At 43.5% G+C, this 19638-nt stretch overlaps 1 protein-coding gene across 1 annotated transcript in view; it reads right to left on the reverse strand.

Annotated features, from left to right (window-relative positions):
- The window catches only part of LOC138515171 (broad substrate specificity ATP-binding cassette transporter ABCG2-like), an 861659-nt gene that overhangs the window by 570112 nt on the left and 271909 nt on the right, over window positions 1-19638 (reverse strand). The window contains exon 6 of the mRNA XM_069630157.1: window positions 8959-9110. Within this exon, the coding sequence (XP_069486258.1) occupies window positions 8959-9110 (152 nt within the window). The remainder of the gene's footprint in view (window positions 1-8958; window positions 9111-19638) is intronic.

The raw sequence follows: 19638 nt of genomic DNA on the forward strand, positions 1-19638 counted from the left end.
TTCCACTCACCCAAAGCCTCTCCTGTATCACATTGCTATTTGTTAGAATTATTATGTCATTACTTTTAATTCATCCTGTGTCACACCTCTGCCAAAATTTCATGTCAATTCTCATTTCTTAAATACACTCACATATTCGTCACATTTTCTTGTACCCTTTCCTCCAGCTCTTGCTTCCAGCAATAGTAATAATATATGTTTACTGCAATGATGGTTTTTGGGAAATATTAAAGGACCAATTGCTGTATTTTCTTTCATACTCATTCCTACCTTCGCCTTCACCATCTCTATGGGGTGGTATTTCCCTGAAAATGTGTTGCGTCTCTGGACCAAAGGAGTGTAATAATAATTTCATTTTCTTGGCAGTCATTAACTTCTCATTGTCTATGGTGTTCATTTAATTTGTAACATGAAAAAAGAGGGGGTGGGGCAGTCAAACCAAAGTGCTAAGCTTAATCGAGTGTAAGTGGTGCTTGTATACCGTCATGTGTTAAAAGGTAAAAATGCTGATTCCATCCTGCTAAAGGTCTGAAAAGATGATAACTGAATAGGTCATCAAAGGATATTGTGCTTATACCTGGGCTTGTCTTAACACGAAAGACAAAAGGACCGAGAAAGTTCTATCAGTGCCTGCCTGTCGTACAAGGTATCCCTAGTGTGTGCTGGTGTGCCGCCTGTATATCAGTGGATAGAATACAAATGGTACAGACGTATCTCTTAAATAGTTTATAATATTTTCAGTAGTTTGGCATCATACAGCCCAGGTTTTACAATTCTCACAATAGGTTGTAATGAGGACAGAATGACCAGCTTGTAAAGCTTCACATCATTAAAATGTGAAAAAAAGGGATAGAGGTAGCCAGTCAGTAATTGGCAACAACAACCTTATTAGCCCGTACTGATGGGCTCTAAGCCCAGTTGAAAGTATATGTATAGCTACAAAGTAGTTCTAAGGTACTATGAAGATTGAACCAGGTGGGTAGACATGATGGTTACTAAGACTCCCTGTGGTTCTTGCGGGGTGTGTTGTTGCCACCTTCTTCAGGACCCTTTTCTTTATGTAGTGCAAGGTTTATCTGCATACATTAAGTGGCTTATACTCAGTTAGCCAAGTGTATTATGTTTCCAAACAAAAGTATGTTTTAGAACGGTCTCACCTCAATTACTTTAGCAAGACATTAATTTGGACCAGGTTGTGTATATACCATGGACTTAGTAGGTCAATGTGAGTGACCTTATAGATGAGAGGGAGTGGTCACAACAGTATTTATAAAGGTAGGAAAACATGTATGTATGTCAGTGTCCTCCTTGCCTTGAAACAATTTCAGTAATGTTTTTAAAAAAACACTTCCGCTCGATTAAACCTAGCACTAGCACTTAGGTTTGACTGCGCTACCACCTGTTTTTTCGTGTTACAGAATATCGCTTGGGCATAAGTCCCTGAAAATAACTGTAAAGCTCCCATTCCCCGTTGGTTTTTCTGGTTAATATAATTTGCCCAATATCCTTTCCATTCTAAACATGAAATACGTGGATCTCCTTGTACTGCCAAACATGGCTGCAGGGGATGAACTTGTCATGACCCGGCGAAATTGCCCCTTCTGGACCTCATGGTCATTGTCACGAAGGGCTTGTACTCCTTGTTCCTCCAAACATGGCCGTACCAAGCTACGTGCTATGCACTAGCTTTCACGTCGTGGCACGTACTATAACTTGGTCACGCCACTGCGGGTCCGCGCGTCTCAACGCTACCTTCGGTAGTGACTCGACATGTGCTTACTCTCTACTTTAGTTCCCTTTGATCCTCTTACTTCCTTCCTTGCCTTTTATCCTGTTCCTGGATTTTCCCCCCTACTTACTCGTTCATCGCTATCCTGGATACCCTGGAACCACGAACTTCCCGGAACTCTGAACGCGTCCTGCAACCTGACGAGGCTCGGGCGAGCCTATTCAAGACCCGAACGATCCACAGGAAGAGTCCTGCGGCCGAACAAGGGAGATCCCGATCACAGGTGAGACGGGGGAGATTTACGACAGTTTGAGACGTCAAATGATCAATACGGATCCTACCATGGAGAATGCTATTCAGGACCTGATGCGCGGAATGCAAGAACTTTCCACAGAGATGCAGAATTTAAAAGCCGAGAATGCGGCGCTAAGACAGCTTGTCTTGTCACGTGACTCTGCGAACAAGGACAGCGTACTATTGGGAGGAGTGGTTGATAAATACGACGGTTCAACAAAAACCTTACGTGGATTCCTGGATTCTTGTTTGGTACATTTTACCTTCAAGCCCTACTATTTCTCAACTCCTAGGGCTAAGGTGGGCTTCATAATATCGCATCTTTCCGGTAATGCCCTTACATGGGCCACTCCTTTACTCAATTCAAGGGATGCTCTCCTGGATGATTATGAAGGGTTCATCGCGGAACTCAAGACCATGTTCGAACGTCCAGAGCTGGTCCACGGTGCTCAAGAGAAGCTACTTGACTTCCAACAAGGATCCCAAGACATGTTGACCTATGTTACCAGATTCAAACAGCTAGCCAAAGAGGCGGACTGGCCCCTGGAAGCCAGTTTTACCTTGTTTCGCAGAGGTCTAAATGAAGAGATTAAGGACGAATTAGCCAGGGTGGCACGTCCTAGTTCATTCCAGGCCCTCCTGGACTTGTCTATGCAAATAGACTTCAGAATCCAAGAAAGAAAGGCCGAAAAGAGAAAGAATAAAGTCTCAATTCAAAGAAACTCCCCAGAGAATACTACAAGGACAGAATCTGCCAAGAATCCGCGCACTGATTCTGAACCCATGCAACTTGGAGCCTTTCGTGGACCAATTTCCCCGCAGGAAAGGTTAAGAAGGATACACACTGGTTTATGCATGTATTGTGCCTCAGATAAACATCTAGTTAAAGAGTGTCCTCTGGCTCCTCCCCGACGCTCGGGGAACGCCAGCTCCCGATCCTAAATGGAGCAAGGTTTCGGGAGAGCGATGTTTGCTCCACATCAATTCCATCCTTGAACTCTCCAGGACAAAACAAATTGGTGATATTACAGGCCTTTTTATCGCCATCCAAGAAAGGTCTACCCCATACTGGCCTTGGTGGATTGCGGAGCAATGGGAGTCTTCATTGATCAAGATTGGGTCAGAAGTCATAACATTCCATATGAAGCAAGAATTTTTTCACAGCCAGTGGAAGCAATTGACGGAAGACCTCTTTCCTCAGGACCCATAAGTCTGCAAACAAAGGAAATCCATCTTTCCATAAATCATCATCAAGAAAGGATTGTGTTTGACATTATAAAATCAGCCCATTACCCCTTGGTTCTGGGCATGCCCTGGTTACAAAGGCACAATCCATATATTAACTGGACGGCCGGATCCTTATTCCTGGGCTCGGAGTTCTGTATGAACCATTGTTTAAACCTGGATACCTCCGTCACAGCTCCTATAAGTCTACCAAGGTGTCCAGAGACACCACTCATGGTTTCCAATATTGTACAAGTTCCAGAGATCTATCAAGGGTATGCTGATGTATTCTCTACTGCCATTGTTCAAGCCTTACCTCCACATAGACCCGAAGACTGTGCCATAGATACTGAACCCTCAGCAGTGATTCCCTTTGGCAGGATGTTTATCCTTTCAGAACCCGAAAAGAGAGCCCTCCAGGAATACCTAGACACTAATCTTGAGAACGGCACCATAAGACCTTCAAAATCACCAGCTGGTGCTTCATTGTTCTTCGTTCCAAAAAAGGATACCAAAGAGCTCAGACCTTGCCTGGACTATCGGGGCCTAAATCAATACACCCTGAAAGACAGATACCCACTACCCCTGATCTCGGATATCCTTGAAGCTGTGAGAGGTGCAGTGATATTTACGAAACTGGATCTCTGAGGTGCTTACCATTTGATCCGTATCCGGGAAGGAGACGAATGGATAACAGCCTTTAGAACACCCTTTGGTCACTTTGAATACCTAGTCATGCCCTTTGGTCTGACTAATTCTCCTGCAGTCTTCCAGCGTTTTATGGATAGGGTGTTCTCTGACATGTTATTTCTCAATGTTATCGCCTACTTGGATGACATATTGATCTTCTCCAAGGACTCCTTGAAACATGAAGAACATGTAAAAGCAGTACTTCAACGTCTCCGTGAAAATCAACTCTTAGCCAAACCAGAAAAAATTTTTGTTTCATGTTACATCAGTTCACTATCTGGGATTTGTCCTTAGTTCAGAAGGAATTAGTATGGACCCTTCAAAGGTGAAGGCCATACTGGCTTGGCCCGCCCCAACATCTGTTAAGCAAATACAATCCTTCCTGGGGCTTGCCAACTTCTACCGGAAATTCATTCCCACCTTCTCCGAGATTGTTCAACCCATTGTTAATCTCCTGAAGAAAGACGTTCCATTTAACTGGTCTATACCACAAGACAAGGCATTCCAACGCTTGAAAGAAGAATTCACTCAGGCCCCCATCCTGGCCCAACCTGACATAAATCGTCCTTTTCTAGTGGAAACTGATGCCTCCAATTACGCCATTGGAGCAGTTTTAAAACAAGAATCCGATGATAAGTTGGAACATCCCATTGCTTATCTCTCACGGACCCTGACCACCAGCGAGACTCACTACTCAGTTCTGGAGAAGGAGTAATTGGCTATTCGCCATGCCTTCACTGAATGGAGACATTTACTCCTGGGTGCTAAATATCCAGTTCAAGTCCTTACTGATCATGGAAATCTTCAGGTCCTACAATCCATGGAGTGCAGGAACAGTAGACAAGCTCGATGGGCCTACTTCTTTGCTCAATATCAATTTCAAATTTCACATGTTCCTGGATCGCAAAACTTGATTGCCGATGCCCTTTCACGGCGTCCCGACTACGTTCCCTTGGAAGATAAGATCTATCCTAAAATGTTTCCACCCACAATCTTTGTAGCTCAAGCGATCAATCTCCTGGAAGAAATCAGAGCACAGACTCAATTATCTGAACTCTGGAAGGACATATCGAAGAAGAATCCCTGGCGTCTGACAATCAAGGAAAGATATTTATTCAAGAACAATTCAGTGGTCATTCCGACAAAAGAACTTCAACAGAAGGTAATGAATCTATGCCATGATACTCTTCACTCCGGCCATCGAGGAGTAACCAACACCTTCCGTCTTATACAAAGACAATTCTGGTAGCCAGGGATGAAGTCCAGTGTAGTTCAATACATCAAGACCTGTGCTATTTGTAGTCAGAACAAATACGATAATCAGAGGCCGCCGGGTCTGCTTCTACAACCTACGTTGCCAACCAGACCCTGGGAAGTTATTGCCACTGACTTCATTGTTGAATTACCACCTTCCCGAGGATATACAACCATCATGGTAACCATTGACTTGTTCACTCATCTAGCTCATTTTACACCATTGTATAAAATACCATCTTCCTCAGAACTTGCTGGAATTTTCCTGGAACATATTTTTCGTCTTCATGGCCTTCCTTCCAAGATTATTTCGGATCGGGGACCTCAGTATATTTCACAATTCTGGAAACATCTCTGTCGTGTTCTAAGAATCCAACGTGCCCTTTCTTCAGGCTATCATCCACAAACCAATGGGGCAACGGAACGAGTAAATCAAATCCTGGAACAATATCTTCATTGTTTTGCCACCAAGGTTCAAGACGATTGGTCTCTCCTCATACCTTTAGCCGAATTCTCCTACAATAACTCAGATCATTCAGCTCTCAAGATCAGCCCTTTCTATTGCAGTCAAGGTTATCATCCGTCTGTTTTACCATCAGTTCTTCCAGAATCTACTCCGGTACCTACCCTTGACTCTTGGATTCAGACGCTAATCGACTTACAAAGAGACGCAAAGGATCAGTTAGAACAGGCCCAGACTCGAACCAAAAGATATGCGGACTCTAAGAGAAGACCATCACCTTCCTATTCAGTTGGCGATCAAGTCTGGTTAGCGTCAAAAATGTTACCTCGACATCTACGACCAAACAAATTAGCTCCTCGCTATTATGGTCCATTTTCTATAAAGGACATCATCAATCCTGTCTCCTTCCGACTTAAGCTCCCGGATTCCTGGAAGAAGATACATCCAGTCTTCCATACTTCTCTGTTGAAACCCTACGTTAGTTGTACTCGAAAACCCTTCAAACCCACACCTGTTGTTGTGGTCGACCAGTTGGAATATGAGGTGTCCAGGATATGTGATTCCAGGTATACGAGGGGTCGACTACAATATCTGGTTGAGTGGAAAGGCTACCCCCCCTAGCGAGAGAACATGGGAACCAGTTTCTAATTTAAAGACCCCTCGTTTGCTCAGAAGATTCCATCTTATTCACCCAGGCAAGCCTGGAGGAACCAGTCTTCAGAGGGGGCATGCTGTCATGACCCGGCGAAATTGCCCCTTCTGGACCTCATGGTCATTGTCACGAAGGGCTTGTACTCCTTGTTCCTCCCAACATGGCCGTACCAAGCTACGTACTAGCTTTCACGTCGTGGCACGTACTATAAATTGGTCACGCCCCTCTGGGTCCGCACGTCTCAACGCTATCTTCAGTAGTGACTCGACGTGTGCTTACTCTCTACTTTAGTTCCCTTTGATCCTCTTACTTCCTTCCTTGCCTTTTATCCTGTTCCTGGATTTCCCCCCCTACTTACTCGTTCATCGCTATCCTGGATACCCTGGAACCACGAACTTCCCGGAACTCTGAACGCGTCCTGCAAACTGACGAGGCTTGGGCGAGCCTATTCAAGACCCGAACGATCCACAGGAAGAGTCCTGCGGCCGAACAAGGGAGATCCCGATCACAGGTGAGACGGGGGAGATTTACGACAGAACTGTGATCCCTTGCATTTGACTTCTTTGAAATGCCCTTGTTCTTTGAAATGCCCAAATGGCTTTGTATTTATTATTCTTACTTCAGTCGCTTATTTCTAATGTCTCACTTATTTCCTTTGCTCCTCCTGATCTCTTATTGATTGCATTCATGGGTTACCATACTGTTGTCTCCTGAGAGTCCAACAATGGCAAACTGGGGTGCTTTTCTCCAATGTGGTTTGTGTTTTGATTTTTTTCTCCTACAGTGAGCACCTAATGTTAAGTTGTATCGTACATTTTTCTCATGTACCCATCAGGTTGTCAGCAGCATGTATCTCCTCACCGAAGGATGCTTTCCTCTAACACTGCACATCGCATGATGCTCGTTAACGACAGTGGCCTAGCACTGAGTCCTCTGTCTGCCGAAGCTCGCTAATACCTTGTTGGATTTGTACTTTCTTACGCCGTAGTTCGGTTTACTCAGTGCTCATCTCCTTCCACCCGGTCATCGCCAGGGCCAGAATCGGAATCTGTGACAGTCTGCTCAGGCATCATGGTCATTCAAACCTACTCACTACGTCACCAATTGAAGTATTGAAGCACCCAGGTAAGGTAACTTAACTTCCTTGTATTAGTTAAAAGCACATGTAATGACCCTGCATACACTTCTCTGCCACTTTGCTGTCCAACCTTCACCTTCAACAACCGTTCATCTAACCGTCCCACCTCTAGAATATAGAATCCCTCTCACTCTGCTGCATGTCTCTTGTTCCAGTATATGACTCTTATTACTACACTTCACTACTACAATAACCTGCAAAAGTAATAATGTAAGATTCAACAGAAGCAAAAGGGTTTCAGATGACAGATTAAATAATTTGGTGTGGTTGGATGACTATTCAAAGCTATGTCTTAATACCTTTTCTAGTTCTGACCTAGCTGAGAAATCAAACATGCAAGGATCCATGAAACACATATTTACAAATGTACATGTCGCCTACACATGTCTGACTACATATGTATATATACTTATATAGCTCTATCTAGACATATATATGCGAGTAGAATAGGCCATTTCAGCTAGCATGTACATGTGCCAGAATGGCACCCAGCAGTCATCACTGGAAGTTCACCTCCAGTTCTGACCCACTGAGCAGTGCATTGCGAGGGTGTAAATTAGCCCAACAGCATGTTTTGTGCTGAAAGTGTCTTTGTCTTATTGGTAAGCACAGGTGAATGCTAACTTTATCAACCCAAGAAGGAAAGCTCCCAAGGATGCTTGTTAGCTGAAATTGCCTATTGTACTCTCAAATTTCAGGGAGACAGGGTTTTGAGATGCTTTTTAAACCCTCCGTAACATTTATGCTGTTTGCTTAACATAAACCATTGCTCCAATCACAAAAGTGTCACCCTAAACCACTGTGATGATCCCTAATGAGAGTGGAACAAGTATGTGGTTATTAGTATCCTTAAGAGCTGACCTATAAGACTGACAATTTTCCAGAGCCAAAGGCATGCTCAATTTGCATAACCACAAAATATTGCTCAGTGGTTCTAATTTGGAGGTGAACTTCCAGGGGTGATTAAGGGGTGGTGCTGTGGTTTGTTAGCCGAAAAGACCGATTCTATGCTCACATTTCAAAGGTAGATGGGATTTGTCATGCTTTTTTAAACCCACCAGATGGTTGATGGTGTATTCTATCTCTTTCTCGATGAAAAATATTGCCTTCAACGGATACATAATGGGTATGGATTGGCATTAAATATTTTACAATGCACCTATAGCTATGTAAACTAATGTGACCATTTCCTCCATAGGAATAGGGCCAATAATTCAGAAGTAAGTTCTACAGCTACTACACTTCTGCTTTATTTTTCTGTGGTTCTTAAGGAAAGGTTTACATAGGGGTAGTGATCATGCTGAAGGCTTGTCTACTAGATGAACCCACAGAACGAGTAGACACAAGGCAGATTTCAAAGTTAATTGTTAAATATTTTACCTATAGAAAATGTACTGTTTAATTATGTAGTTAATTAGACAAACTATGCATCTCTGATAGATTAAAGTGGGGTATTCCATTCGGAGTACAATGCTACCCATACAATCTTGTCTTATCCATCAAAGTAAACATACCAATTGATTGAAAGTATGATAATGCTTCTTGGGATTTTCCATGGTACATCATTCTTCCACTAGCCAACAATGTCAAGCTATCAAACAACTTGAAGATGGAGTACCGAGGCTGATGAATCGAGAAGATGATGGTCTTTCCTTGGTGAGACATCCTAAAAGCAAACAAAGAAATACATCACGAACAGCTAGAACATGTTACTACTGTGTCAATGTTTAGTTCATACTGAAATCAAAACAATTACCATAAATGGTACCTTTTCCCAAGTATATTCTGTTACCCCTGCCTGACCTTGTGGACCCACAGTGGGAAGCTCAAAGGGCCCAAGGCCCGACCCCAGCTACTGGATGGGAGACAGAGAGGAGGTTTAAGGGGAGGCCCAAACCACCCCAAAAGGGTCCGTGTAGTAAGGAGGGGACAGTAACATGAGCCCTTCCTATTCTTACATACACGCGTGAGCACCTGCTCTGCAGCTTTCACACATCCACTGTATGGGGACGTGCACCCCTTCACCCTCAAATTGAATGTAATGGAGATAGACCCACTCCCCCTCAAACCGAATGAGGATAACTTGTTGGTGTGATCAATGACTCTAAATGTTGTAGAAATCAGAATTGCAATGCCTTATAGGAAAGTGCTTTGAAGGATGATTTATTGTGGGGTCAGAATGTCATGTGCAGTAGAGAATGTGTCAGGTAGTACATGTTATGATACATTACCAAAGAATCTAGGTTTAAAACTAAGGAGACCTGAAGTTATGGGTAATAATAGGTTGGTCGGGCATTTTGAAATTAGTCAGCCATTTTGGGTTTAGGACAAAGTCATGTACTCTGAGATTGATGCTTGAGCATACAAAATGGTTGAGTTTTTGCTAACTCATGATGACCTCAATGGACAGACTTTTTTTAAATAAAAGTTCATGCAGAGGACACTGGTGGGGAGGATGAGTGAATAAAACCTGTTTAGACTAGTTCTGAGTGACTGATAGGCCAACAAAATACAAGCAAGAAGAGAGGTTGTACATTGATCATGCCATTATATGTCAACGAATCATAGGTAGAAAGGGTGTTGTACTTCTGATCAGGCCATTACCTCAACTTCCTAGAGTGTATATAAGATAGGAAATGCACAGAATTGTAGCACAGGCACAGAGATGTAGTGTAAGCTTCTATGATGTGTCCTGCCTGGAGGAAAATAAAACTTGATGTCTTTTGGAAACCAGTCTGAGTGTCCTGCTTTATTCCAGAGTGCCTTCCCTGCCCAGAGATGCCAATGCCCGGTGTGGGGATGACGGCACCCTCATTTACATTTGGAGAGCTAGCTGTCAGGAGTCTTAGGATGCCTCAAGAAAAAAGACCCTTGAAGACAAAGTAAAGCATGTTATGCGGCCTGAAAGAGGGAGAGAGAGGAAGAGAGGTGGGGGGGGGGGCAAACTGCAGTTGCCCCCGAACATCAATAAAAGATAAGGGACATGCAGGCCTGATAGCATGGGAGAGGGCCTTGGCACCTGGGGGTTGGAGAAGGCAATTATTTTGGCCGTCTTCCAAGAAAAATTATTTCAAAGTTATTTTTGGAAATCTTCCCCAAAAAAATATTTAAGTTGGGTTTTTTTCAGGCATTTTCAGAAAAATAATGTAATAAATGATTCATTTATCCACTTATGGGAGACGTATTTTAGAAAAAAATATTCTTGATCAGTTTTAAAGTTTTTTAGAAAAAACTTTGAAAGAACTTGCAGACCCCTCTTAGAATACTTTGTTTGGGATACATTTAAGGGTCTTCAAGAAGCAAATTTAATCACTTGTGGGGAACCCCCTCTTCAAATTCTTTTGGGGGAAAGATCGCTCTTATTAAAGTGTATTATAAGCAGTTTTGAAGAAATAACAGAGGATGGGAATTAACTCAAGATGTTGAGTGTTAAGGAGTTATTTAGCAATTGACTTGTGAGAGGCCGAGCAATTAAGAGGTATCGTGAGGAGAGCGCCACGATAATAGAATACGCCCTGTGCCTGCATTTTAAAGAACATAACAGAAGAAATCTTAACCTAAAATCCCATAGCGGAAGCAGTAGATGATGAGTTCGGTTAAAGACGTAACTTAAAGAGGTTGATTTAAACACCGCAGAGTATTGATTTAGAGGGCAAAACGAGTCTTAGAGAAAAGATTGTAAGAGATAAGAGATATATATATGTGACCGGTCGAGTCTGTTTGTTTGTCTGTTTTGTGTTATGTGTTATATTCTGTGTTGTATATTGTGCAATTACAGAGAATGCATTTTACTGAGTTTAAAATGAGAATGTGTTTTATTGAGTTTAAGGAAAAATTGGCACCAAGCCAGAAATGTAATGTTTAATTATGGAGAAAATATGAGATAAATATATGCTATGGACAGAAGTATATAGGGGCACGTTGTTTAAAAGTTTGAAAAATACAATATTTAGTGAAAAAATGAAGGAAAGGTTGGAAAAAATGTTTCACTTTGAACCCTTATAAAAACCAAAATCCAGTAAATAAAGAGTTAATTCTTGCATTTGTCAAAACTAGACAGGTTAATCTACCTAATGAACCCCATACGACAGAAAACAGCACTGATTTTGTTAGAAACGAAGGAAAGATAAGAACTGACAAAAATGTGAGAAATAGTGCTTTAATTTAGGCTGTGTAATTCACAGAAGAGAGAGCTGTAATTGTGCTTGAATTAAAGAATAGGAGTTGAGACACGCACAAGGCTTGAGAAGTAGCTCTTGTGCAGAAAAGGAGATTTATCTTTGGAAGTACGTAGCTTGACAGTTTGCCAAGATAAGACCGCACGCACTACGAAAGGACAGTGTTTGGTTACAGCTGACGCAGCTCATTTATGTTCGCAGAAGCAGTCTTTTTGAGTAGAATGCATTTTTCAGGCAGTATGTGTGAAAAACCTGGCAATGAGTAAATGATGAAAAACAGATGTAAGAAAGCTTGTGTTTGTGAACGGAGCAAGTTAACAAATTGATGTTTTTAGATTCAGGAGAAGTGAATAGTTGAAGTTAAAAGCCATGTGTGGAGTCTGGGAAAACCACACTGACATATTGTTTAAGAATCACAGAAGCTGTTTTTGAATTATAAAAGGTTGATTGATCATGTGGTGAAATCATGATTGAAGTCTCATGGTTGTGTGAATATTTTTTGCATGGACTGTGTTTTCATTGTAAAAGCAGTGCTTTGGTCATGTCAAAGCTAGCTGCCAATGAATGCCTTTTGATAAATGCATTGTGAGAAATATCTATAGGTTATTTGGTGCTATGCACTGCAATGAGAAGAGAAGGAGGCATGTTATCCTTTTAAATTACATGTTTTTTTTATGTGCACCATAACTAAGGAGTTGAGAATAGAGAAATATTGCACTACAATGGTAGCATGCATGTGAGGTTAAAAAATGCATCAAATAAATTTGCACAGTAGACAGATGGCAAGAAAGGAAGAGATGGTCCCAGTGATATATATTTTGTCTGAGAATTTCATAGAAATTTGGAAATGAAATCAGAGAAAAGGTGCACAGGAGTACACAATTTGAGAGAGGTGTAGCTGAGATTCAAATTGTGTTTTTGTATGCAAAACAAGGCACAAAGATACCAATGTGCTAGTGGATAGTGCTTGAGCAGGCACAGTAAATAAGTTGTGGGAAATGACAGAAATAAATGGGAAAAAACAGTATTTGACAGACATTTCTGAGCTAACATGACACATTTGAAAAAATATAAAAATGCAGTTTAAAAAGAAGCGGTAAATCATTGAAGAAAGTGCTAGCAAGCTGTACCGACATATGCAGGTATCCATGAAGATGCACTTACATGAGCAGGAACACACACACACACACACACACACGCACACATGCAGACACATGTACAAAGGTACACCTGGTTTTATGGAAATGTAAAGTAATCTGTACACCATGGACACTGTATTTAAGAATACGCATGCACACTTGCAAGCACACACAAACAAATACATAGAATATCATTTACAAGTTAAAATGATAGGTGACATAAAGAACAGCTGGTCTTTTTTTGGAAGACTAGAAGGGCACAGATTTGCATATTTATATTTAGAAATACTGAGATTCTTGCAGTACGCAAGCGAGAATGAAGAACAGGAATTATACTTCACTGCCATCGTAAGCAATGAGGTCACAGGAAAAGAATGTGGCAGATATCGGCACATTCTGTGCTGGCTCGAAGAAAAGCTTGCGAAGGTCAAAGTTGATCAAACAGAGAAAATATTTAGGAGTAATGGGGAAAAATTACAAATCACAGACAAGTGAGTGCATCGCTGGCAGCGTTTGGAATCAACAGCTTGCACCAATGCAGAATAAAATAAAAATGAGAGGTTTGTTTTGCCTCAAGCATGAGAGCCTTGTCTATGGGTAGGTTGATGTAAAATAGAAATTGAAAGAGGAATAAACACATGATTTGGGGACAGGCTATGTCAGACTAGAACAGAGCAACTTTCCGTGGGGAAGAGGTAGGTAATGTGTGTAGACCTGAGGGATGTTTGCAGTCCCATGATCAGAGAAGGAACTCGCCACATTTTGTGAACAGGCTAAGGTTGCTGCCAGGAAGAAGGTGGTGCATTGCCATTGTCCTTGCTATAAACAGACTGACGATGGGAGATGAGGTGAATGTGAGTTTGGGATTTCACAAGTTTCTTTTGTTAAAGAAAGAGAGGAGACAGGCCATAATATATGCCTTGACCCCAGATGGGTAAGGATAATTTAAGGTGTAAAATCCCGAGTCCAATTTTTGGCACTGGGAAATGGATACATGAATTAGAAAAGATGACAGGAGGAAATACACTGGCTATAGGGGACATTAAAGGTCTCCTGATTGCCATCCTTGAAGAGAGAGCTGATGAAGTTTGGTCTAGAGCAGGGTATGCTGGAGTTATTACGGTTAACACTGCTCATGACGGAGCACCATTCAATAACTGTAGAGCGGCAGTCTGGAAAGCGCTTAGTGTACTGCATCCAGACACGTCCGATATGGGAGCTATAATGGCGGAAAAGATGTAGGAAGGGGAAGACCTGCTTGTTTAAATTCAGAATTTCCAAGAGCAGTGGGCCTTGGAGACACGCGAAGCTTGGGAATATCGATACCTGTGTTCTATCATATACTATGCCAAGAGCTGCCAGACCCGGTACAGAAACAGCTCAAGAAGTTAGTGGGTATGGAGGCAAAACTGTGGTCAGAAATTCAGCTGACCATCGCACACTATTGCAGACTCTTGCAAGAAAAGAATCGCAATAAAGACGATACTAGGAAAAGCGAAGAGGCAAAGTCAGTGCAAAATAAATTATCCAAGTACGCCATTGAAGGGGCAATGTTGACTAGTAGAGACAGATTTGGTTCACTGTAAAGCAGAAAGCATGCCGCAGGTGAAGAACCAAAGGTAGCTTTTTCAAGGTAGTAATGGATTCGTACCACAAGGTAGGGGAGGCTTCCAAGACAGAGGCATCCAGAATAAGTAGGGATATTTTCAGAGTAACCAAGGTGGGTTTCAAAGCACATTGAATGATAGTCAAAACATTCAGGAGGGGCAAATTATGAGACTTCCTGCAGCTTGGACATGAGGTATGTTAGAGCACCTTGCACGCATGTGTAGGAGGTGAGGATTGATGCAGAAATGGGCAATTTTCAAGAGCGGGGACAGCACACCCCCTAGTGTATAGCTCACAAATCAAGGAAGGTTTTTTTGCCCAGGATCAGACATTGGGCCTCATTATAAGTTTGGCTGTAGCCTTGCCAGTAACCTTCTGAAAAATTCAGGCGCCCCCGAATTGGCAATTACCGGGTCATTATGGCCCTGCCAGACCCAGTAATTGCCCATTCGCAGGCGCCGGAATGAAATGCTCCCCATTCCCATTTGAGCCCCATAGGACTCAATGGGAATGGGGAGGTCGGATGCACCGGCACCATTAAAAATGGTGCCGGTGCATTTGACGTGCTCTGCTTGCGGGTGCCAGTATGGCCGCCAGGACAGACCTGGCGGACATAATGGCACCCGCGAGCAGAACTCATAGTTTGCTGGTCCGGGAACTACAGTACCGGCAAGCTTACTGGTACCGTAGTTCCTGGACCGGCAAACTTGTAATGACCCCCATTGCATCAGACATGAGCGCTGGGAGTGCAGCAGGTACAGCAGCTTAGGTAAGGTGCAAAAAAGATTTACTACAGAGGGCAAGTAAGTGAGCCCACATGCAGGCTCAGCAATGTGCAAACACGGAATAAACAGTGACACGCAAAAGCCAAAGTGTCGGTTTAAAAAAAGGGAGAAATCTTTCCATAAGGACAAGGGTATGCATGCATTCACAGTGGGACAGTCTCACAAGGTGACTTGATGCATTCAGAATTGTTAGTGGCACTAGGACTCAAGGAGTGGCGAGAATTAATATAGCAGAGGGAGAACAATTTATGTTGTAGTGGTAGACATTGGGACTGTATTTCCATGCATCAAAGACAGAAAGGTGGTGAATGAATATTAGAAGACTGAGGATGTTTATAGAAGACTATAAATATAGGGTTTTGTCTAGTGAGGAACTAGCAGTCTCTGGAGGAGACGGTTTTATGATGAATTTTTGGTATATCTGCAACAGGCACTTGCCAGTGTTTGAGGAAAGGATTGGATGATAAAAACCTAAACATGATGATGTTATTTAGGTGATTAAGGGAGAGTTTGTTTTGTTTTGGGAAAGCACCATTTGAATATGGGTGCGTCCATAGTGTCATGTGTAAGGCAAAAGGCCAGATTAGACATTTCTGGTAGAAACCAGAGTTTTTATTGTTGTAGCAAAAGCACAGTAGTATCGCTGTGTGACCTAGTAAAAAAGTGGTGAGAGTATTTGGTGAATTTAGTGTCAGACCACAGATATTTATGAACAAGAAGGGGGGGAACAGATGACCTTCACAGAATTAGAAACAGCCATAGAGTAAGGAAATATGGCAATTGATCAAGGACGGAATAATAATAATGGATCATGGAGGACAGTAATAGTTCTCCTAAAAAAGTCTAGGTTAAGTAACGTCATGCATAGCAATATATCTAGATAGGGTTTAATGGAGTATGAAGTGGTGTTTTCCTTAGGAACATCACACATTAAAAGGATAGAGAAGGAAACATTTTAGTACATCTAACAATAATGTAGCAGCATCCAGTATAAATTAAAGAAAATTGGAGAGAGTGTCGATAAAGGTAGGTGGACTTTGGGCCTTTTGGCATAAGTCCAGAAAAATGAATTAAGAGAAGATAAAAATAAATAGTTTACCTTAAACAGTATAAGAATAAAGAGCTCAGTCTAAGGAATTGGAGTCATTTGGATGACATAAATAAATAAATATAAAATAAATTAAGAACTGATTGGATAAATGAAGGAATGGATCGTAAATCAAAAGGGGAGCATAAAAAGAAGTTAACATTTTAAATTGAAAAAACAAATAGCATCAGTGAGGGTTAAAGTCCAACATTGGAAAAGTTGCTCAGAGTAATAAAAAAGAATTATGGAGTAACGGAGAACAAAAAAGGGATGGTTGACCAAAATTGGGTTAACCAGACAAGGACAATTTTGTATGGAACCAATTCAAAGAGAACACACAAAGGGTAAGTAAGTTACAATTTTTTGAGTGCCTGTAACAATGTTGGTTCATGTTACAGATGAAAATCATGGACCCTGCGTGAACATAGGAGGAATGTCTGCATGGCCTTAATAGGGGAATAGACAGTATATTATGACAGAGGTGTTTATGAATAGGGAGAAGAGAAAAAAGGGGTAGGTACTGGTTCATACCACAGGGTGTTGACATACTGTTGATCATTATTAGAAATAAAAGGACCCAGGTGAGTAACAGAAAAAGAGGCAGCCTGAGACAAAGTGGGCCTCATTACGAGGTTGGAGGTAATGGAAAAACGATGCCGGTAAAGGATTACTGTCATCGCTTACCGCTCTGGTGTATTATGACCCAGCAACCCGCTATTAGCAGCACCCTAAATAACGGTGCCTCTAATAGCGGCATGGGCACATACAAGAACCCTTCCGGGAGCAAATACCGGCATGCCGGTAATAGGAGGACATCCCAAACCACGCAGACATGCAAATACCGGCATCCAGAAGCCGGTAATCATGGGCGGAACGATGCCGGCCATACCGGCATGGCAGACCATCCGCAAACAGCAATCAGCAATCAAGCTAACTGCCACAGGTGCACACAAACACCACAGATGGACTCAATGGAGGCTGGGCCAGCATAAAATGAGCACACCCACACACCACAACCCTTCCAACACCAAAATGCTACCACTAGCTGTTGCAATCATGGCACTGGAGGACATGCCAATACTGCAACAACTACAAAAACAACACCAACTACATCAACAACAACAGCAGCAACAACAGGCAGCACAGAGGAGACGCAGGAGGAGAAGGAGGAGGGTGAGACAGGCCCAGCAATTACCACCAGCGCAGCCAGCAGTGCCTCGTAGGCAGCCACCAATCCCTCGCATCAGACCCAGGCCATTCAACCTAACCCCTGAGGAAATGCGCACCCTGTACCGGTTGGACCGGGACACCATCACCACCATAGTGGACATGATACACAATGACATTGCCAGCCTCATAGAAATATGCACTGCCATTCCCCCGCTACTAAAGGTGGTGTCCGTGCTCCACTTCCTGGCCACAGGCACCCATCAACACACAGTGGGGCAGCTGCATGGCATTTCACAACCACATATTTCACGCATGTTGAACTAAGTGCTGGATGCCCTCCTGAAGCACGCAAGCACCCACATATCCCTACCACGGACTGCCCAGGAGATAGCCAACACCAAAGTAGCTTGCCATGCACTGGAAGGCATGCCCAATTGTGTTGGTGCCCTGGACTGCACCCATGTTGAATTGGTAGTCCCCCATGCCATAGAGGCGGTGTACCGCAATCACAAGCAATACCTCTCCATCAATGTGCAGATGGTATGTGACTCCAGAAAGATCATCACACATTGCTGTGCCCGATTTCCCGGATCAACACATGATGCCATGGTGCTGCGCAACTCCACACTACCCCGTCACATGGAGCGACATGCTGGACCACGTGCCTGGCTGCTTGGTGAGTTACCCAACTGGCCCATGGCAGTGCTTTCGGGCACTGATGTGTAGGGATGCATAACCAACCTGGGTGGGAAAGAGGGAGTGATGCATACTGCACCTGGGTGGGAAAGGGGGGGGTGCATTCTCCACCTGGGTGGGATAAGTCGGTGATTGTAGAATGCATGCAGAGCTAAACACTCCTGACCTGAACCTCCCAAACAGAGCATGACACATCACTGGCGCACAATTTTACCATTTATGCATATCAATGACAACAAGTAAGAGGCACGACCAGTCCACCATGGGTATGACAAGCAATGCATGACTGAATAGGATTGCAACTGTGCCAATGTGGCTAGTGTGACCATGCACTGTGTATAATACACAGCATGAAGGGGAGGCTAAACATTGTTGTACATCCACAGCACATCCGCCTCAGCATGCATCAATACACCCTGCATCATCTATTTAACGCCATCCAGACTACCACGCCTCATAACAGTATAGTATGCATCAACGTAACAATCTTGCATACGTAGAGGGACATGAGCATGTCCAGACCAAATAGCACTGATTCACGAATACTTTTGACCCACAGGGACAATGATGGACATGTGTCACTGACACACTGGGTCCATGTGGACATGCACACTGGGATTGTTGGAAGTTGGCCACTGAACACCGTCACACATTAAATGGACATGCACAAAATGAACAATGTCCAGCCATTTAATTTTTTTTGCACACAACGGGTGTATTTTGTCTAACAGAGACAAAATGTAATCACTCCCCCCAAACCCCAGTGCACTCCCAATCCCACCCAACAAACCCCATAAAACCCCAGTCCACTCCCAATCGCACCCAACAAACCCCAAAAAACCCCAGTGCACTCCCAATCCCACCCAACAACCCCCAAAAAAACCCAGTCCACTCCCAATCCCACCCAACAAACCCCCAAAAAAAACAATTGTACTCTTTGAAATGGTTCCCTTCACCCACAACCATGTGTCCCACTCCCATTGTCTGGGCACTCTACTTCCTGGACTTTTTGTTGTCCGGGGGTGGCATCTCTGACGCCGTACACTCCTCCGGGTCAGCCGCACAGGGCTTTCGGGGACTGAGGATGCAGGTGTTTTGGCTGTGGATGTGTTCGAGGCAGGTTCCACACCTGCTCCAAGGCGTGGCCGCTGCATATGGAGCAGGATGGATGTGAGGACTTGGGTTACTGCCCCCAGACAGTCCCTCATGAGCACAGCCGACGCATTCACGGTGGCTGTGTTCACTGCGATGGCCGCTGTGGTCCCCGCAACGGCTGTTGCAATACCCCTATTTGTGTCCTGCCCATCGGCTATATACTGCCGCAGGAGATCCAGCATTGCCTTCTGTCGGGCCTCGACCCTCGACAGGCGTGACTCCAGGGTGTTGGGGGGAGCTGGAGTGCAGGGAGCTGGAGTGCTGGGAGCTGGAGTGCTGGATGGTGCATGCACAGGGCCTACATCCTGGGTGCTGTCCTCCTCAAAGGGGCACAAGTCCAAATCCCTCAGGTCAGAGTCACGGAGGCAGGGATCAT

The sequence above is a fragment of the Ambystoma mexicanum genome, chromosome 6q, assembly GCF_040938575.1.
Source record: "Ambystoma mexicanum isolate Mex_15411 chromosome 6q, UKY_AmexF1_1, whole genome shotgun sequence".
NCBI classification, from domain to species: Eukaryota; Metazoa; Chordata; class Amphibia; order Caudata; family Ambystomatidae; genus Ambystoma; species Ambystoma mexicanum.